Source organism: Erythrolamprus reginae, chromosome 1 (assembly GCF_031021105.1).
Source record: "Erythrolamprus reginae isolate rEryReg1 chromosome 1, rEryReg1.hap1, whole genome shotgun sequence".
In the NCBI taxonomy this organism is placed as follows: Eukaryota; Metazoa; Chordata; class Lepidosauria; order Squamata; family Dipsadidae; genus Erythrolamprus; species Erythrolamprus reginae.
In genome coordinates this window covers 190,743,967-190,766,032 of record NC_091950.1, presented here as the reverse complement: position 1 = coordinate 190,766,032, position 22,066 = coordinate 190,743,967, and the positions used below count along the sequence as shown (strand labels likewise).

General features: G+C 40.3%; 1 protein-coding gene across 2 annotated transcripts in view; it reads right to left on the bottom strand.

The window, feature by feature from the left end:
* The window catches only part of ITGA6 (integrin subunit alpha 6), an 89,124-nt gene that overhangs the window by 46,368 nt on the left and 20,690 nt on the right, over window positions 1–22,066 (bottom strand). For both annotated transcript variants that reach the window (XM_070731761.1, XM_070731762.1), the window contains exons 2-5: window positions 8,278–8,405; window positions 7,286–7,365; window positions 2,834–3,089; window positions 881–1,006 (exon numbers count right to left, since the gene is read on the bottom strand). In XM_070731761.1, coding sequence (XP_070587862.1) covers window positions 881–1,006; window positions 2,834–3,089; window positions 7,286–7,365; window positions 8,278–8,405 — 590 coding nt within the window. The remainder of the gene's footprint in view (window positions 1–880; window positions 1,007–2,833; window positions 3,090–7,285; window positions 7,366–8,277; window positions 8,406–22,066) is intronic.

Sequence of the window (22,066 nt, the reverse complement as noted above, 5' to 3'; positions counted from 1 at the left end):
TTTTTTTTTTTTTGAAGTGCCATCCAAATGGTCATTCAGCTGAACTCATATTCAATGCCTCCCATGTACTCAGCATTTAAAAGCAGGCTATTAATTCCCATGCAATGCAGAATTCTATCAAGACCGTCATTAAACATTTCAAGGAAGACCCAGGGTTTGGAATGTTGCTTTGATGCTTTTACTACAGACACATTTGTATCCTCTTCAGCAATTTATAAGAACTCCTGAGGCTTTGTGTTTGAAACAGAGCTACTGACAGGGTGTCCAGAGGGAAAGCATTTTGAAATTCCCTGATATTTCCCTGACGTTTCCCTGTAACTTGCCATCTAGTTAAGGCGCGGTTGTAGATGACATCATACCAAACGGCTAAGCCATGGAGAAATATTGGTAGTTGAGGAAACAAGTTGTTGCCACAGTTATGATCATTTTTGCTTGACTCTTCCAGGCAGTTGTGGGGTTTTTTACATGATTTTTCCCTGACTTTTAAACAGTTTGGGTTTTTTCCCCTGATTTATTCTGTGATTATCCCTGCTAATTCCCTGATATTTTCCGAACTGCCAATTTCCCTGATAATTCCCTGATTTCTCTATTTTCCAGGTTTGTACTGATCCTCAAACCATAATCTTTCAAGAGAGAGAGAGGATTGTTAAATCCCAGCATAAGAATGTCCAGGTTGACAATTGCGCCTCTCATATCTTTCTTCATGTTAGTGGATCTTAAGGGTTTTACAGCCGGGATGCTATCTGTACTTGAGGCCTAAAAATGGCAGCATGAATGGCTAAAGCTTTGATCAAAAGTCAAGATTTCTGTCACTCTGTTACCTCCCGGGAGCATTTGAATTTGGCCACTCGGGATGGTCTCTCAAGAGCTTAAATCCTACCTAAATAACTGTTAGCAGGAACCGGAAATTCCTTGTGCAGGCTTTCATCCCCAACTTCATAAGGCCCATCATCAAAGTTGTCAAATTCATCAAGGTTGTAATTACTACGCACTGCATGCACCACACCTAGAGGAATGAAATGGCAAAACAGAACAAAAACAAAAGATGGGATGAATGTTATAAAGGGTGGGGGCCATTAAATAAAAGAGTTTTAAAATGGAAGGGGCAAAGAAACACCTATGAATGGGAGTGGTCACAATTGAGCCCAACTCTATCCTTGATTTGGATACAATGACATAATGAATGGTACAAAGAAAGATTCTGAAAAATAGGATCAGGGTGATATGAACAACCCCTGCCCCCCCCCCCAAAACCTGCTTATTGTATTGGTAGTAGACATGTGGCATGTAAACATCACAAAATTTACTCCACTTGAGAGAATGGGATGTGTTGCAGTCTGAATTATTGTGGCCAAATCAAGTTGGCTAAAGAGATATTTAGTTAGCTGGTTAATTATTTAATTAACTATTTAATTAATTGATTTGTTTTGTCAAGTACGTATTGATGATATACAAAGATATTGTATACATGATACTCATAAGAGAGAAACATTGTGACAGGGAAAGGAAGGCACGCTGATGCACTTATGCACGCCCCTTACTGATCTCTTAGGAATCAAAAGAGGTCAATAGTGGATAGTCTAAGGGGAAAGTTTTGGGGGTTAGGTGATGACACTATAGAGTCAGGTAGTAAGTTCCATGCATCAACTACTCGGTTACTAAAGTCACATTTCCTGCAGTCGAGTTTAGAGCAGTTTACTTTTAAGTTTGTATCTGTCGTGTGCTCGTGTGTTGTTGTGGTTGAAGCTGAAGGAACAGAAACAGTAAGAGAAGAGGAAGAGGAATCAGAGCTTTTTCAGAGTAGAGAAAGATGAGAAAGGTACAGAGATGCCCAGGGAATTTGAAAATAAGAATGCAGATTGGAAATGAGCGTGAATTACTTTAAGCTTTGGAGTGGGGATAGAAGAACACATTTCCAAAACAAATCAGTTTCATAACTAGAACACTGAGTACTCGTGACAATCAGGAAGTCATTTCTTTCCCCTTAAATTTAAAAGGAGAAAAGCCTAACATACATTAAGCAAACCGACAAAAGCTTCTGGTGACAGGGGCTCGCCCCTGTGGCTCTGAGTGCTAACGGAGTCCAGTGCAATTCTGCTACTGCATCTGGGCAGGTAGCAAAATCGCGTACAGACGCACAGGTGTGCTACGGCTGCACCTGCATGTCCACGTGTTTTGGCTTGTGCAGAAGCAAAAAAACCCTCACAGAAACATGGGCTCACCTGTGGCTCCGTGCGCGATTTTGCTATCTCCACAGGTGCAGAAGCAAAATCGCGCTAGCCCTGCAAGCACTCACCATGGCGAGCCCAATTTAGTGTTCCGGCTAGTAGCCCATCCCTGAGTGGAAACAACATCCAAACGGTAAAAAATACATCAAAAATTCCCAAAAAAAAGAGATGGTGGCACCCACGGACTGACACCAACTGAACCCCACCATCCTGACCTCACCAGTGGGTCGCTAGCGGTTCGGCCGATATGGTCCGAAGCAGGAGAAACTAAACCCTGGGACACAGAAACCATTATAATTATGAGCCAGTTGTCAAACATCTGGATTTTGGTCCTGTGATTGATCATGGGGATGCTGCAACGGTTGTAAGTGTGAAAAAGTCACTTTGTTTTCCAATGCTGTCATAATTTGAACAGTCACTAAATGAACTTCTGTAAGTCGAGGACTACCTGTACTACACCAGAAAGTGTCCTTCCCTTTTTGGGGTGAGTAGCCTAAAAGGGTAGTACGTGATTGGTTTTCAGCAGTGGTTATTGCTCTGTAGAAGACTGGATATATAATCTGAAAATGGATAGTGGGAATGATAGGAACATAAAGAGTTTATACCTTTCCAGTTATAGGTCCCTGGTGCACCAAATACAATGTAATGACTATCTTTGGTAAATGTGGCTGCAACACCTTGCTGGCAGGAGCCGAAAGTGTCATGGTTTCTCCCTCGGCCTTCGCAGAAACCCCATTCCCCACCATACTCATTGGGGGAAATGGAGAAATCCTGACTCAGCACGTAGCACCTCCCAAGGATGTCTCGTCTTTCCTGCTCCGTGTTGACAAAATTCCTTTTCTCATAGCGATGTGCACAGGTCTGTAAAAAGCATCAGAAGCAAATTCGATCAGTCCACAGATCTGTCTCCTCTACAAATGAACAGGGCTGATTTTCCAAACAATTAACTCTGCACAGAATGTCTGCAGATAAGCGTGTGTTTGCTTTAACCAGACTGAACAGTGTCTTAAGTGCAGCTTTGGCTATGAAATGTAACAGTGCACTTCCAATCTTATGTACACTGTTTTGTTAACTGCACCTTTAGAATAGTTTGTTTTGTCTATTTGTATATATATATGTTTTTTCTGTCGAATCATTCTGGTATACCCAAATATGGGATGAGCTTAATGCTTCCTTTTGCCTTTCGTCCCAACCCAAGGCCAATTCCAAGGCAGTTAATTAATTTTTTCATAGCCAACAAACTACAACATATTTTTGCTGAATTTTAAAATGAAAGGAGACTAGTATAGATCTATTTCGGCCTTGTGGCCTCATCAAACAGCCATACCTTCACTGGGATTTGATCCTGCAACCTCTGCCTTGTAAGGTGGAAAATTAACCTCTAGGCCACAGGATCTCATCCTTTCAGCTTTGTACCAAGGAAGTGCTAATGTTTTTTCTGTCGAATGATCTATACTAGTCTCCATTTTCAAATTCAGCAAAAATATGTTTTACACACACACACACACATTATATGGACCTTACACACAAAGCACATTGAGAGAGGGGGGGGGCAGGCAGCCAGGCAGAGATATAGATATAGATATAGATTATATATATCTCAATGTGCCTTGTGTGTAAGGTCCATAAATAAGATATAAAAGAGCATTCAAGGCCGGCTCCCATCTCAAACGATCACAACACTGCAAATCTTTTGAAAGAGAGGCTGCACAATACACAGGAGGCCACACGAAACCCAAATTTCCAAAGCACACAAACAGGCACATCTTTTTCCAAGCTTGTATAACTTGCTCTGGAACCTGACCCTGACTGTGTCTGCGCATGCGTACAGATGCTGCCGCTTCACTTCATTCCACAATTCAAAATGAAAAGATACGCAGAGCCCTAAAAATTAAACAGGAAATAAAATGGCACGACAGCACAACTACAACCTTAAAGGTAAAGGTTCCCCTCGCACATACATGGTAGTTGTTCCCGACTCTAGGGGGCGGTGCTCATCTCCGTTTCAGCGCCGTCCGAAGACATCTCCGTGGTCATGGGCCAGTGTGACTAAATGCCAAAGGCGCACAGAACGCTGTTACCTTCCCACCAAAAGTGGTTCCTATTTTTCTACTTGCATTTTTACATGCTTTTGAAATTCTAGTTTGGCAGAAGCTGGGACAAGTAATGGGAGCTCACTCCATTACACAGCGCTAGGGATTCAAACCACTGAACTGCTGATCTTCTGATCAACAAGCTCAGCATCTTAGCCACTGAGCCACTGTGTCCCCTAACTACAAACTTAGAGGTAACAATGATGAAACCATAGTCTGGCAGATGAAACTGTACTTTTTTCTTTTGTTTTTTGAATTGTGTGGCGGGGTAGGGCTTTATTATGGAAATAGGAATTAAAGACTCTAGGGATGCTGGAGGAATTACAGGTTTTTGATGGGTTCAAACACCTATTTTTATTTTCCCTTTAAAAACTTGGGGAAATCATTCCTAGGTTGCTTCATAGCTTGACACCAACACAGTGTTTCTCAACTTTAGTAACTTTAAGATGTGTGAATGACTCCCAGAATTCTGATTGGGAATTCTGGAGTAGAGATATATACATCTTAGTTTCGCAGGATGAGAAATACCAATTTGGCAGATCCATTTTTGGGATCTTAAAAAGTGGTTTGCAGTATATGTCTCCTTGTTGTCCTTAAGTCGTCCACCTTTGGCTCTAAAATAGTACTGGTAAGTCTTCATTTAGCAATGACAATTGGGGCCAGCAATTTGGGGGTTAAGTGATGTGAAACCATGTCTGTACTTTCTTGTGCTCTAAAGACCTGCAAAGGTCATAAATGCGAGGATAAGACACAGTTACTTTTTCATCATTGTCAATAATTGGTTGCTGGACAAGGATATGGGAATGTCTTCAATTAATGACCACGCTAAATGAGGATATGGGAAGTCTTCAATTAATGACCACTCATTTAGCAATTGTTTGAACTGTGCTGAAAAAAGTTACCGTATTTTTCGCTCCATAAGACGCAGTTTTTTTCCTCCCAAAGTAGGAAGAAAAATCAGCCCCATCTTATGGAGCGAAGATGCAGGCAGGGAGGGGGGGGGAGGCTGCGAACTCGGAAGCGCCATCCCGCCGGCTGGCTGGCTAGCTGCTGCCTGGCCCCCTCCCTCCCGGAGGAGGGTCTCCCTCCGCACCACCAGCGGCGCTCCCCCCGCCAGCCAGCCAGCCAAGCCCCGCGCCCGCCAGAACCGGCTCCTCACTCTCCCCCCGCCGCCCGCCGCATTTGCAGGAGGTGGGGAGGGTCGGGCAGCCCGCCAAGGCCAGGAGGGACGCCGCTGCCCCCCCCCTTCCCTCTCTCCACCCGCCGCTGTGCCTCCTTGACGCCAAGAGGAAATGCCGGCAAAGGCTTTTCTCAGCGAAGGTCTTCAATGTCGGGGGCGCACGGGCGGTTGCGCGCGCTCCCTATCTCCCTGCTAGCCCACTCGGAATATTCAAAATAAGAAAAGCCTTTGCCGGCAAAGGTTTTTCTTATTTTGAATATTCCGAGTGGGCTAGCAGGGAGATAGGGAGCGCGCGCAACCGCCCGAGCGCCCCCGACATTGAATATCACCTTCGCCGGGCCCCGTCACCGCTGAGAACGGAGAGAGAACGAGAGTGAGTGAGAGCAACAGACAGCAAGATAGAGAGAAATTGAGAAAGAGAGAGTGAGAGAAAGGGGGGGAAAGAGATAGCAAGAGAGAGAGAACAAGAGAAAGAAAGAGCGTGAGAAAGAAAAAAAGAGAGAAAGAGTGAGAGAGAGAGAAAGCAAAAGAGACAGAAAGAAAACAAGAGAGGGAAAGTGAGAAGAAGAGAGAGAAAGAGGGGGAGAGAGAGAGAAAGAGAGGGAGAGGGAGAAAGAGAGAGGGAGAGGGGGGAGAGGGGGAGAGAAAGAGAGAGGGAGAGGGGGGAGAGATAGCAAGAGAGGGAGAGAGAGAAAGGGGGAGAGAGGGGGGAGAGAAAGAGAGGGAGGGAGAGAGAGGAGATAAAGGAAGAGGAGAGAGAGAAAGGAAGAGAAAGAAAGAAAGAGGGATAGAAAGAGAGAGAGAGTGAGAGATGCTCAGTGAGCCTTTCTTTGAAGTTGCCTTTCTTTCTTTCTTTCTTTCTCTTTTTCTTTCTTTTTCTCTCTTGCTCTCTTGCTCTTTCATTCTTTTTTCTTTCTCTTGCTTTCTTTCTTTCTCTTGCTTTCTCTCCTTCCTTCCCCCCTTCCATTTCTTTCATTCCCCCTCTCTATTTTTATTTCTCTTTCATTTTCTTTCTTTCTCTCTCTCTTTCTTGCTTTCTTTCTTGCTCTTTTTCTTTCTCTCTTTTACCTTCCCTTCCTCTATTTCTTCTTTTCTTTCTCCTTCCTACCTTCTTCCCTCCCTCCCTCCCTCCCTCCCTTCAGTCCTTCCTCTCTTACTCTCCCCTTTCATAAGTTTCCTTGCTTCCTTCCTCTGTTCCTGTCCCTTCCCCCTTTCTTTCTTTCTTTCTTTCCTTCCTTTCCTCCCTCCATTTCTTGCTTTCCTTTTCCTTCCTCCCTTCTTTCCTCCCTCACTCCCTTCTTTCACTCCTTCCTCTCTTCCTCTCCCCTTTTTGGCTCAAATTTTTTTTTTTCTATTTTCCTCCTCTAAAATCTAGGTGCGTCTTATCAGCAGGTGCGTCTTATAGAGTGAAAAATACGGTACTTTTTATAAAACACTTTGGCAATTGCAGCGCCTTAGGTGATCACAATCTGAGACCTTTCCAGCCAATTTCCGACAAGCAAAATCAGTGGAGATGCTGGCTGGTTGCAAGTCACAATTACGTGATGTCTCACTTAACAGCTACAACTGCTGTTGGAAGTCAGCACAGTGGTGTGATGTTTTCCTCAACAACTGCTTTGCTTAGCATTGGAATTGTCAGTGCCAATTAGGGTTGTTAAGTGAAGAGTTCCTGTATCTATCAAATCAAAATAATCCTAAAGACCCTCCTTAAAATAATCCTAAAGATTTGTCTGTGTGGAAAATATCAACAATGTTGAGGCTCAGAGAACATTCTGAAAACTTACCACAATTTTTCCACCCGGACCCTGACTTTGCACAGTTACACCCATCCATTGATCTTCTTTGCTTTCTTTTTCTGGGTCATCTAAAAAAAAATCATTGCAAAAAAAGCTTTCATCTATTTCTACTATCCCGTTTAAAATAGTTTCTGTACAATTATGTGCAAATTATTATTTTCATTATAGATTCACTGAATATTATTTATACCTGCAATAGTCTTTAGATGGTGCTGTTTGTCTATAGTATCAGTACAAAGTTTTCGCGGATGAACATTGCATTTTGTATGGAGATATCATTACAGTATAAAATGTGTAATGTGTCATATAATAAAACAGTAAAGGATGAAAGTGGGTTTTTTGCTCATATTCCTCTTCTTCATACTATTCCTCTTCCTGTTCATTAGGTACTTTCCCTATCCCATCACAACAACGAATCAAGATTACATGTTCATTGAACATCCTCATTTTGTTCTTGGGAATATAGAAAACTCAGAAATGATTTGACTCTGCTGGGGCATCATATGCACATGTGCACACACACACACACACACACACACACACAAACACACACAATTTTTAAGTATAGATACTTTTTGAAGCATCTACAAAACTGATCCTTTGAACTACACACATGTAATTTTGAACTACACACATGTAGTTTTGAACTACATACATGTAGTTTTGAACCACACACATGTAGTTTTGAACTACACACGTGTAGTTTTGAACTACACACATGTAGTTTTGAACTACACACATGTAGTTTTGAACTACATACATGTAGTTTTGAAAGAGCAAAGCCTGCTCAAATTACCTATGCTATGCCCAAAAACCAGTAACAATGAAAATGAAAGCTGAGAAACTAAATAGGAGATTGTATCCCCATTTAAAAGTTATAATTAAAAATAAATTAATTAGAACTGCCAAATTGGATTCTTCCAAGAGGTTCCTACATAAATATTTTTATTCTGCCAAAACCAAAGGTCCAGCTAGCTCACCTGTGTCATCAAATTTGATACGTGTGCAGGGTAGATCTGGAGTTTCAATGTCGCAGCTGAACAGCCCTCCGGTTCTATTGGCTCGTTGCAATGGGAAAGCCTTTTGTCGAGGTGCGCCAACCAGCAAGCTGTGGAAAGAAGACTAGAATAATGTAATGGATGAAGATGAAGATGCAAATAAGGTATCACACCATGCACTTATAACGAAAAAAAATAATGGGTGAATTTGCTTAACAATGGTATGATTCACTTAATGACTACTTGATTTGCTTAAGAACTGTGGTAAAAACTTGTCAATTATGGTCCATTTAACAAACCATAGCTAATATTTCTAAGGTGCAGATAGTACTGTAGATGACAGCCAAGCCTAAAATACATCTTAATTCGTGCATTGGTGCAAATAGGCAACCATGTATCTCCTGATTAAAAGAAGTGAAGTAAATCCACAGGACAGGAGAAAAACAATGAAAACAATAGCTGCAATGATTCATGGCTGAATACATGATACATCCCATCAAGTGGCATGTTGTTTGTTTCATTTCATCCTATTCAGATACTTCAAAAATATTCCCAGATGATCACTCTAGTGACTCCATGTAAAGCTAAGATCATCCATTGAAACCTGTGCTTTAAAATCATTGGCTTTTTCATCAGATGAGAAAAACACACGTTAAAGTGAATTGAATCATTGCGCTATGTTTTCAGATGTCATTAAGAGCTCTGGGGATTTACCAGGGGCTGAAATGCTCCTGGTTCGCTCATTTATTTATTGGATTTGTATGCCGCCCCTCTCCGTAGACTCGGGGTGGCTAACAACAGTGGTAAAAACAACATGTGACAATCCAATACTAAAACAGCTAAAAAACCCTTATTTTAAAACCAATCATACATACAAACATACCATACATAAATTGTAGAAGCCTAGGAGGAAAGAATATCTCAATTCCCCCATGCCTGACGACAGAGGTGGGTTTTAAGAAGCTTACGAAAGGCAAGGAGGGTGGGGGCAATTCTAATCTCTGGGGGGAGTTGGTTCCAGAGGGCCGGGGCCACCACAGAGAAGGCTCTTCCCCTGGGTCCCACCAGACAACATTGTTTAGTCGACGGGACCCGGAGAACGCCAACTCTGTGGGACCTAAATGGTCGCTGGGATTCGTGCGGCAGAAGGCGGTCCCGGAGATAATCTGGCCCGGTGCCATGAAGGGCTTTATAGGTCATAACCAACACTTTGAATTGTGACTGGAAACTGATCGGCAACCAATGCAGACTGCGGAGTGTTGGTGTAACATGGGCACATTTAGGGAAGCCCATGACTGCTTTCGCAGCTGCATTCTGCACGATCTGAAGTTTCCGAACACTCTTCAAAGGTAGCCCCATGTAGAGAGCGTTTCAGTAGTCGAGCCTCGAGGTGATGAGGGCATGAGTGACTGTGAGCAGTGACTCCCAATCCAGATAGGGCCGCAACTGGTGCACCAGGCGAACCTGGGCAAACGCCCCCCTCACCACAGCTGAAAGATGTTCCTCTAATGTGAGCTGTCGCTCATGTCTGTCGGTCGTTGGAGAGCCAGTCGCGAAGGCAGCTTGAGGCTCCGTCCACCCGCCTGGACGCCACCATTTGGGTTCTTTTGCCTTCTGCGCATGCACAAAGCATTCTGTGCTTGTGCAGAGGGTAAAAGAACCCAAATGGCTGCATCCAGGTGTGTGGGCGGAGCCTCACGTTGCATTCGCAACTTGCTCTCCAACGATCAACAGACACAAGCAAACCGGGAACATTTCACCTCTGGGTTTTATTATATTGTAAGAATCTATTGCTCTTCAAATTGGTAAATTACTTAATGGTGATGGATATACTAGTAATATCAATAAGGCAGTGATGGCGAACCTATGGCACAGGTGCCACAGGCATGCGGAGCCATATCTGCTGGCACACGAGCTGTTGCCCTAGCTAAGATCCAACATTCATGTGTGTGCTGGTCAGCTGATTTTTGTCTTGCACTCTGGGAGGGCGTTTTTGGCTTCCAGAGAGGCTCTGGGGGGGGTGAGGGTGAGTGTTTTTACCCTCCCCTGGCTCCAGGGAAGCCTTTGGAGCCTGGGGAGGGCAAAACACGAGCTTACTGGGCTCACCAGAAGTTGGGAAACAAGCCATTTACAGCCTTCAGAGGACCTCCAGGGAGTGGGGGAAGCTGTTTTCATCCTCCCCAGGCATTGAATTATGGGTGTGGGCATTCACGCATGTGTGATAGCACATGCCTATACTTTATCAGCACCCAAGGAAAAAAAGGTTCACCATCACTGCAATAATGTATTATTATTTTATTCCTACGGTGTTATTTTTCCATCTTGTTTATCTTATATTTAATTTAAAGGCAGGGGGGATCACAAAACAATGTTTGTGTGACATGTATATGGTCAGACTACTAAATAAGAAGCAATTCTCATAATAGATGGCATAATGAATGCAAAATTTATATACACATTACTTTAAAAAAAAACCTTTTGAATTTTTTTTATTAGAAACAATTAGGCGTTTAATGCTTTTTCTCCTTTTAACAAAGCTCCAGCACAGCAACAAACAAGCAGGACAGAAGGGTGAACATTTCCCAGAACTTCTACAATGGACATGGTTTTTGTTGGCCTTGTCAGCACCAAGTGAAAGAAGCAAAGAGGAATAAGCATTAGTGGAACTGACAAGAAACTCTGTGAGTTTTGCCAGACAAAAAGAGCGAGAAATTCATATGTGTAAAGCTGATAAGTTCATCACACCCACATGTTCTAAAGAGTAGAAAGGTTACAATCTGAATGAAAGCCATCCCTTAGCATGAGAATCTACTGGAAAGAAGCATGGTGGATTAGGGGCTAAAAATGTACATTATTTAAAACAGAAAATAATGGACAGTATTTTATATGCACTGTGTATACACGTATATACGAGTCTACGGAGAGGGGCGGCATACAAATCTAATAAATTGAATTGAAAATTGAATATACACACTATAGAGCAGTGATGGCAAACCTATGGCACGGGTGCCACGGGTGGCACATGGAGCCATATCTACTGGCATGCAAGCCATTGCCCTAGCTCAGCTCCAATGAGCATGTGTGTGATTTTTGCTGATTTTTGGCTCACACAGAGGCTCTTGGAGGATGTTTTTGTCTTCCACAGAGCCTCCAGGGGGATGGGGAAGTCATTTTTACCCTCCCCTAGCTCCAGCCTTTGGAATCTGGGGAAAGCAAAACACGAGCCTACTGGGCCCACCAGAAGTTGGGAAACAGGCTATTTCTGGCCTTCAGAGGGCCTCTGCGGGGGGGGCAGGGGAAGCTGTTTTCGTCCTCCCCAGCCATTGAATTATGGATGTGGGCACTCGTGCATGTGCGATAGTACACACGCATGCTCTTTCGGCACCCAACAAAAGAAAGGTTTGCCACCACTGCTATAGAGGAATCAAGAAAACAATTACAAATCCATCTTGGCACAAAACAATCACTATGTATGTAATGTTTTTACATGTATACTTCAAAGGTGGGTGGTTTACGGTTTGGACCCATTCTATAGAATCAGTAGTGGAAATTTTCCCCCTGCTTGCTGAACCAGGAGCAATCGACTGTTGGCCAACCCCATGAACCGGTCTTGTTTTTGACTTCTGCACATGTCCAGAAGCTGCTTTTTGTTTCTGAGCATGCACAAAGGGTTAGTTTTCGGCATTGCGCATGTGCCCAAGCCTACGTGGTGTGCGAGGGAGCGAACTGGTGATGAGGTAAGTTAGAATCCACCACTGGTAAACACCTGAGCAAACCATCTCAAAAAGTGCCTCAGGAAAGTATGAATGAAATCCATCCAACAGATTTAAACTTAATATTAACCGCTCCAAACTTGACTGCAAAAAATATGACTTCAGTAACCGAGTTGTCGAAGCGTGGAACTCATTACCGGACTCCATAGTGTCATCCCCAAACCCCCAACACTTTACCCTTAGATTATCTATTGGTTGACCTATCCAGATTCCTAAGAGGTCAGTAAGGGGCGAGTACAAGTGCACTAGAGTGCCTTCCGTCCCCTGTCCTATTGCTCTCCTATATCTCCTATACCTTTCTTCTATTCCTATATCTCTTCTTCTATTCTTTCATTGATATGTTCTATTACTTTATCTTCTTTTCTATTATTTCTTAGATATATTTTACTATGAGTATCTCCTCTATAACCTTCATCATGTATTTTATTATGTGTATATAGATATATACCCACTAAAACCCTCATTGTGTATTGGACAAAATAAATAAACAAATAAATAGTACTCTAGCTCCTCTTTGGGACCTGCAATACTTTGAAAATGTAGTCTTGGGTAAAAAGAGTCTCTCAACTTAGCAGAAAAGCATCAAGTTAATAGTTAATCAGAATTGGAAGTTCTGATGCCCACAGAAGCTTCACATACTCCAGTTTTACTGGTGAATTTTCGGACTTCTAGTGAAGAAATGGCTGAGGATAGCTCTGCTAAGAACGGAGTCAACAACTGTGGCAGAATAAAGAGCCAGTGAGCTCTTCATACCTTGTCTCTGGACAGGGAGATAACATGAGATAACCCATTAAGTGCTCCAGACAGATGTTTCCCCTTGTCAGAAGACTGCAAGATGAAGGTCTCTTATGGACTTAGAGCTCTGAAATAGCTATTTTAGCCATTTTAGCCAGAACTGCAATTGATCTCTTTCCAAAGGACTGCATTATTTCCTTTTCTAATCACTTTTGGAAATTGCTTGTTAACTGCTTTTCAGCTGTTGGGAACATTTGGAGCAAAAGTCTGAAAACATATGAATTTCCTTCAATCTTTAGCAAAAATAAATAAATGCAAGTTTTTTATTTTGTAAAGTTACAAACATACCAAAAATTCAGATGCATTTAAAATAAGATTTTTGAATTAATTATAAGAATCCTTCCCATTGGAAAGTGAATATTCAAGAATTTGAATTTTTGATAAAAATGATAGGATGGAACTATGAAAATTGACATGAGGGAACCAGAAGGAACTGAAGATTACAGTTAAAGGAGAAAAAACTCTTAAAGTTTACTTACTAATATAGAATGAAGCAAATACTTTAATATCAGATATGTTTAAGGATTTGTGAACAACGGACCCTGAAGTTAATTTTAGGAGTTTCTCCCATTATTGTTAGATTGTCTTTAAAACATGAGTCTACAAGGGAGATGGGTTGTCTCTAAGTATGATATATACAATGTTATGGAAGAGGAACAAAGTAGCAAGTCTACTTCAGATCAGTGCAACTGATCTGAAAGTGTGTTTAAAAAGAAAGGCTCAAAGAATTATATGGAAAAAGTCATCTGGATCTTTCTTGCAGCAGATATATAAAGAAGATTTGTTAAAGAGTTAACGGGTTTTGTGATAAATTGTGAGACAAAGAAAAAAAGGAAAATAAATCAAGACCTTGGACTATTGGAAGGTCAGATTAGAGATTTGAAGGAATATGAGAGAAGTGATAAATTGCTAAAATTGTTTATACTCACGATGAAAGGGGAAGTAATGTTTAGATTTCTTTTTTTTCTTTACTAAATCATTATTATTTCTGGGTTTTTTTCTGCACTTAGTTCTTTTCATTCATTCATTCATTCATTCATTCATTCATTCATGTGATCAGATCAGATCAGAACAGAACAGAATAGAAGCATAATAAGCATAATTTATGTGTCACCATCTCCATTTCATGTTATATCACACTTGGAATGGTTTGTTATTGGTTTCATGCTCTTAAACCAAAATAAAACGAACTATCCATACCATGGTGCAGAGCAAAGCATGACTGTCAGACTAAATGCTTCATTTTTATTCGTCCAACCCCTTTTTACTTTTATTACATCCAACTCTTCACTTCCTTGAAAAGGAAATGCTCAAATTCTTTTCAGATATGTCTCCTTGAAAATTAATTTCTCTAAGAGCACATTCCAGCAAGATTTATTTCCTAATAAGTGTGCACATGGCTGGAATAAAAACAATGTACTAAAATAGTCAGTGGCTGTCACTACCTTCAAATATATAAACTTGTATAAAAATAAGTACAAAGAGAAAAATGTTTATAAGATGTTGCAGATTTTTTAAAAAAGAAAACGCAATAATAAAGGAGGAATCAAGGTAAAATTTATCACATGTTATTTTTAGGCATGCTAAGAGCAACTAGCTGCCAGGTTTGGGTGTTTCCCAGTCAAATATGTATTTCCTTTTGAATTCCAACCCACCCAGACAGTGTGTGAACGTGTCAAATTGATTGGGTTTGTCTCAGGAAAATGTGTAGGGCAATTGAAAAATGTTTTAATCGCTTGGGGTTCATTTAAAACAAGACTTGACCCAATGCTAGTGTATAAAATAGTTTTAGGTATGAGTAAATTGAAGGCTCTCCAGAGGTTGCGGAACTCCATCTCCCAGAATCCTTCACCATTGCCTCCTGGCTACACTGAATGGACAGTTGTAGTTCAGCTATGTGTTGCAAGGTTTGGTGGGTTTTCTTCTGCAGTCAATTGACCATCTTTGAAATAGACTGCTGAATTAGATGGGCATGGGAAACAGGAAGTTCTTGAAGCGGTCGTTATATATTAATGTGATATAAGGCAATACTTTTATCCAGAATTATGGCCATAAAATTCTCCATCCCAGTCTTTCTCAGAAGTGCCCATCATGATGGGGTCTATTTCATCTAATAGCAGGAAGATATTCTGGACTACAATAAACTGACCACGCAAGTCAAACTAAATTTAAATTATGTGTGTGTCATGAACACCATTGCACAAAGAATCTTCCAACTCTTAATCTTCAGGAACTACGCAGATTATTTTTGGAATGTTTACAAGCAGGGTATATGGTAAGAAAATATCCTAACTATTTGTCAATAGTATCAGGAAATCAAAGATATCTCCAAACAGGAGCCTTTTCTTGGAAACAAAGCATGAGTCAACTGACTTATAAAAAAAGGATATATACATTTCCTTCTTTGGTTCGTCTGATTATCCATGATGCTCCCACAGCAGAGGACTTCTGAGCAAACTGGAAATTTTCATAGAAGACATACAAGCAATAATGGAAATGCATTGATTCTATCAGATAATAATAAGAATGACTGTGATGGGCAATAGACTTATCATTCATCGTGGATAGCAAATGACACTTTTCATTGTTAGCTGCTAAAATATTCATCTCTGATAAGGGATATAGACTCCAGCAATGCATTATCTGTCTTGCCACTTTTCCAGGTACTAGACTACAAACAGTTTTGCACAAACTTTGCTCAGACCAAGAACTATTCTTGGCTTTTGAACAGCATACTGGGAGTTGAAGCAGAACAGGAGAAAAAAGGAATAAAGAAAAATAATAATAATTAATAATAATAATTTATTAGATTTGTATGCCGCCCCTCTCCGCAGACTCGGGGCGGCTCACAACAATAATAAAACAATGTACAATGTGACAAATCTAATGTTTAAAAGAAAACACATTAAAAACACAACATTTAAAAACCATGCAACACAAGCATACCATACATAAAACTATATAAACCTGGGGGAGATGTCTCAATTCCCCCATGCCTGGCGATATAGGTGGATCTTAAGCAATTTATGAAAGACAAGGAGGGTGGGGGTAGTTCTAATCTCTGGGGGGAGATGATTCCAGAGAGCCGGGGCCGCCACAGGGAAGGCTCTTCCCCTGGGGCCCGCCAGACGACATTGTTTAGTCAATGGGACCCGGAGAAGGCCAACTCTGTGGGACCTTATCGGCCGCTGGGATTCATGCAGCAGAAGAATATTAATCAACTAAAATGTGATTAAACTAAAAGTAAATGTTATTAATTAAACACTGTCAATATGGTTACTCTCCCAATATAATTAGTCATGCCCCCTTTGTTGACGCTAAAAATACAATTCAATGGAAGTTTCTAGAGTGACTCAAGAAATTACATCCAAAGCTTTATAGGAGGCTGAAAATTATGTACCCTGAATAACAATAACATGGGGGAAATGATCTAACATGTCTGGTAAAGCACTTAGACTAATTAATTGTTTAAAATTTTGTTACAGATAGTCCAGAAAACTAGTAAGCTTCAGTGCCAGACATTGACAAGTAATGTCACCTATTGATTTGTAACTGTCCACCAGACTACAACTCTGCCTTCATATTTAATGACAGAATAACATAATTCGATGGAATTATGGTCTTCTAGTCTAACCCCAGCTCAGGCAGGAATCCCTATACTATTTCACACAAATGATTGTCCAGGGTCCCACAACTTATGGAGCCAAGTCATTCCTGATTAACTGTCAGAAATTTCTTCTTAATTCTAGGTTGATTCTCTACTTGATTAGTTTCCATCCACTGCTTCTGGTCCTGCCTTCCAGTGCTTTGGAGAATAGCTTGACTCCCTCTTCTTTGTGGCAACCCCTGAGATATTGGAACCCAGTTATTATGTCTCCCCTAATCCTTCTTTTCATTAAACTAGACATACCCAGTTCCTGCCACCGTTCTTCATATGTTTTAGCCTCCCATCCCTAATCATCTTTGTTGCTCTTCTCTGCACTCTTTCTAGAGTCTCAACATCTTTTTTATATGGCAGCAACCAAACCTGGATGTAATTATTGCCCTTAATTAACGTACTCCTGGAGAAATTAACTTGAGGTAAGAGACAACACAGTCCTTACCACATCTCTTCCAAAATTTAAAAATTCCCCTACAAAGCATTAGAAAAAAGACCTCTATCTACAGTAACAAAATGAAATACAGAGTTCCCTTGACTTTCGCGGGGGATGCATTCCAAGACCACCCGCTAAAGTCGAATTTTCGTGAAGTAGAGATGCAAAAGTAAATACACTATTTTTGGCTATGAACAGTATCACAAGCCTTCCCTTAACACTTTAAACCCCTAAATTACAATTTCCCATTCCCTTAGCAACCATTTAGATTATTAGGTACTCACTATACTTATTTATTAAAGTTTATTTTAAAAAAATATTTATTAAAGTCGGATGAAAGTTTGGCGATGACATATGACATCATCGGGCGGGAGAAACCGTGGTATAGAAAAAACCGCTAAGTATTTTTAATTAATATTTTTTGAAAAACCGTGGTATTGACTTTTCGCGAATGTTGGACCCGCGAAAGTCAAGGGAACACTGTATTCTCCAACAAGTCAAGAAATATAGCTGAGTTAAAGTTAAAATGAATTCATGCTTGAATGTAGTAGTTTTTTTAAAAAGTCTTCAGGAGAAGGTCTTTTATACAGCCTCATTTTTATTCTGCTTCCATCTGGCATTGAGTTTACTAGTTTGGGAACAATGTCTCCTTCTCCAACCTTCAAACTGTTTTGTGGCTCAGGGAACCCGTTTCATTTCAATTCTGGCAAGACATTGGCTACTTCTGTGAGAAACCATCCACATAATTGTCTCATAAAAGAGTGAAAAAAGACTTAGTGGAGCCACTGACTAGATGTTCAACAGAAAGGAAAGAGGGTGAGTTTGGAATTTGGCATACCCAGCATCTTTTATAATGGAGTTGTGCCTTTAAGGCATTGTTTCCCAACCTTGGCAACCTTGGCATTCGCTGGCTGGGGAATTCTGGGAGTTGAAGTCCAGATATCTTCAAGTTGCCAAGGTTGGGAAACACTGCTTTAGGTGCCAAACACCTTAAGTGGAATGGCAATGTTTTATTTTTCTTGAGGAGGAGATGGGGAAACCACAATCTAGCAAACATTCTGTTCTTTTCTTATTTTTACTGAAGTAGCATTTATAAGGAAATCACAAACTAGTTTTCTTGCTACCGCCAAAGTGTGTAATGGGGAGAAGCCATTTCTTGGCTTGTGAGCCACATGTATCCTACCAGTAACTCAGATGGTTCCAACATCCCAGATTGACTTGCTGAAGTTTGACAATAGGATTTTGCACTAGTTTTAGGGTATATGTAGGCTCAGGAAGTGTATTTATTTATATGGCAGATCCCTATCTTAACTGTCATTCTGGAGCCAGAATGGGAAAGCCTGGCATTCCTCAATTTTTTCCTCACAACCTCATGAAATAAATTGAGCTAAGAGAGAATTAGTTTAATAAAACCTTATTACATCAGTCTACCATCTTAATTTTCATATATTTTTTTGGCTCATTCTGGTTTTATGTATTTATTGTAAGCTGCTAAGGCATTTTGTTAATCAGTGAATCAGATAACAAAAGATTTATGATTTCTAAGGAGAATGTTACAGTAATATTATTCATTTCTGGGAATGAACTTCAAGACGGACTAACTATAGACCTCCTCTTAGAATGGGAAGACATCCCAAAGTAAAGGAAAGAAATTTGTACCTATTTTTCTGCACCAATTCTGAGTGGGACTCTGCTCAAGGTCTAGCTAAAGAAGGGTGAGGATGCCGAGTGTCAATTTAAACCAACAAAACTCTAAATTAGCTTTTGACAAACTAATACCTGGCCAATGACTACGTCAGATAAGGATAACAGAGTGGGGAAGGCTATATTTTAAATGACTTTGGATCTAGCTAGGCTATCTGAAGAGTTTTTGTCCGTCACGTAAATCATCCTTGAAAAGAGAGATGTCTGTCTTTCAATCATATGATCTTCTTGATGATGGACTCCTTATTTGAACCAAGTAAAATCATAGTGGTTCATCAAGACTTTAACTGTGTTTATGCTTGATTTAATTATGAATTGTGTGTTTGATCAACATCAACATCCTGATGCTTTATTGTATTTTGGTGTCATCTCTTGGACTTTCTCTAGCAAACAGGTAAATGGATTAGCTGGAGAAAGTCAAATGTCAAATCTACCCTCAACCTTAGAAAATATTTGGCTGATTATTGGCTAGTCACCCTCTCTTCAATCAATTTCATGTGTTTATTACTATGGGGAGAGTGAAAATGGAAGAGATAGTGTTGAGCTGATGGAAGGAAAGGCAAGCTGATAAATGAATGCTTACAGAGTTGTGGTCTGTGTTAATTTTGCATTTACTAATTCATTCCATCTCATTTTTACATTATTGTGCAAACTTAAAAGGGAAAAAACTATGCAAATATTTGTATAGTTTTTTCCCTTTTAAGTTTGCACAATAATGTAAAAATGAGATGGAAGGAATATTTGTATTTTTCCTCATAAAAGCTATTCCTATAATTGCATTTGGAGTAAAAGTCTATTATCGCTGAATCTCTGTGTTAAAAGATGTATTTCAAAAGGTGTGTCAGTATATTTTAAACCACCGGGAAACCCAAAGAAGCACAACAGTACATTCCAATCCTCATATTTGTGTAGGAGAACCTTCTCCAACCAGATGACCTCCAGCCCTGTTGGTATTGTTGTTGCTCAGATTTCTAGCCCGCATAATTAAAAAATTCTAGGGAGTTGCACTTACTATGTAAGAGAAAGGGCATCAGGTTAAGAAAAGCTGGCCTAAAAACCATTCAATCAGCTTATGGAAGAATACACAAACAATATACATTGCTCAAAAAAAATAAAGGGAACACTTAAACAACAGAATATAACTCCAAGAAAATCAAACTTCTGTGAAATCAAACTGTCCACTTAGAAAGCAACACTGATTGACAATCAATTTACATGTTGTCAGCACATTCAACTTTGTACAGAACAAAGTATTCAATGAGAATATTTCATTCATTCAGATCTAGGATGTGTTATTTGAGTGTTCCCTTTATTTTTTTTCAGCAGTATATTTTGCAAACACATATCAAATACTCTACTTAAAACTTGTGGCTAGTTGGCAATAACGAAGAGAAAGAATGTTTTATATTGAAACATGCATGGTATGTTTGTGTGTATGTTTTTTTGCTTTTTAATAAGGGTTTTTTAGTGATTTTAAATTATTAGATTTGTTATACATTGCTTTATTGTTGTTGTGAGCCGCACCGAGTCTACGGAGAGGAGCGGCATACAAATCTAATAAAGAAAATTAATAATAATAATAATAATAATTATTATTATTATTATTATTATTATTATTATTATTATTATTATTATTATTATTATTATTATTATTATTTCTCCAGTGCTGCACAAGGGAAGCCCAGTTAATACCACTTTTTAAAATCTCCCTGAAATTTCAAGCTACAGTGCACATAGAACGAAGTGGGGCTATGATGGACAGACAGGCTTGGGAAAAAGCAAAAGCAGCCTTCTTTTTTCCATAAGCTCAGCAAAAAAAACTTTTTAGAAGATCCTTTGACCATATTCCATTACAGTTCAAATTCTCAGCTCATACCCGTGCTTATTAGAATAGCTTTGTTTTAAGAAAGCATTGACCTTTTTAATCAAGAGAACGATTAGATAGCAGCTATACAAAAAAGAAAAAAAAACAAGTTTGCAATGTTTAGGAAAGACACTGAATTATGCTTTAGGTCTCTAAGCTCTAAGGCAAATTTTTCCTCATCTTTCTCCATCTACTCAGCAAACCACAACAGCTATTCTGGACATGATTCTCTCAATCATGATGACGCATCATCATGTGACATATCACAACTTTTCCCCCTCTCGCTAAACTGGGCGTGGCCAGCACGTTACACATCTGATCCATGGGCCGCGAGTTTGATAGCCCTCCTCGAAATCAAGAACAAGCATTTTAAAAGTTTCTCTGTTTTCCCAAAAAGTAGCAACCATTAAAAAAACCCCTCACTTTAATTATGTGGATTTGTCTCTGTATGAATAGTATGGCGGTTGAGTCCAACTATTACAGAAGGTTGCTGGTTGAGGAGAATGCTCCACAGTCAATACCATGGGCAGGAAAGCTGTTGGACCTTCAGAAATAGTTGAATTGGGACTTATAGTAGTAGGGATTTGTGACCATTCATTTAGCAATGGTTAACACTTATGTTGGCAAGTGTGCCGGGAATATATGATTGCCATTTGCAATCTTCTCTCTTAGCTTCCCCAGAAAGTCAATGGGGAAGCTGGTATGGAAGGTTGCAAGCTACTGCCTGCCCGAGGGAACACTTCTTGATTCTGGGTGCTGGCTGAAAGAGCTGCCACTCAAGGGAATTTGAATAACTTAGGTGGCAGTGAAGGGCTGCAAAAATTTTTACTACCACACTGTGGGCGTGGCTCAATTTGTGGGTGTGGCTTGTTGGCCATGTGACCAGGGGGAGTGGCTTAACAATCATGTGACCGGGAGTGGTTTAAAAGTCATGTGACTGGCTTAAAGGTGGCCAACTTGACATCACCCACGTCAAGGGTTAGGGTTAGGGTGCCTGGCTCCTCCTCGCCTCAAAGAGATACAATTTCCCTATCTATTTACTATTACTGAACATCCAAAATACACTATTTAATTCTATGCATATATGCCATATGTGTACATACATATTACACATAGGCACACAAAAATATACATTATCTACTATATAAACTGTAGGTGTATGTACACACACATGCTCATGCACATCTCTTCTAAAATTATACACATTCAGCCTCATTTACTGTAATGGGAAAAACATACCCAGAGCCCAGAAGCGGGAAAAAGAAAAACATTCAAAAATTTTCTACCGGTTCTGTGTACCTGACCATACCTGTAGGAGCCCATCACTGTTAGGTGGGATATAAAAATAGAGCTCACCTCTCAAAAATCCAACCTCTATTCCTGCGGCCTGCTGGAGCAATTTCCTCCCATATATAGAGAGGAGCTGAACTTCTTAGGTGGGATGAAAAAATGGAGCACAGATCTGAAGATCTAAACTCCATGCCTGCAGCCTGCTGGAAAAGATCCTTTCCAGGCATGGAAGGGAGCTGAACTCAGCAAAG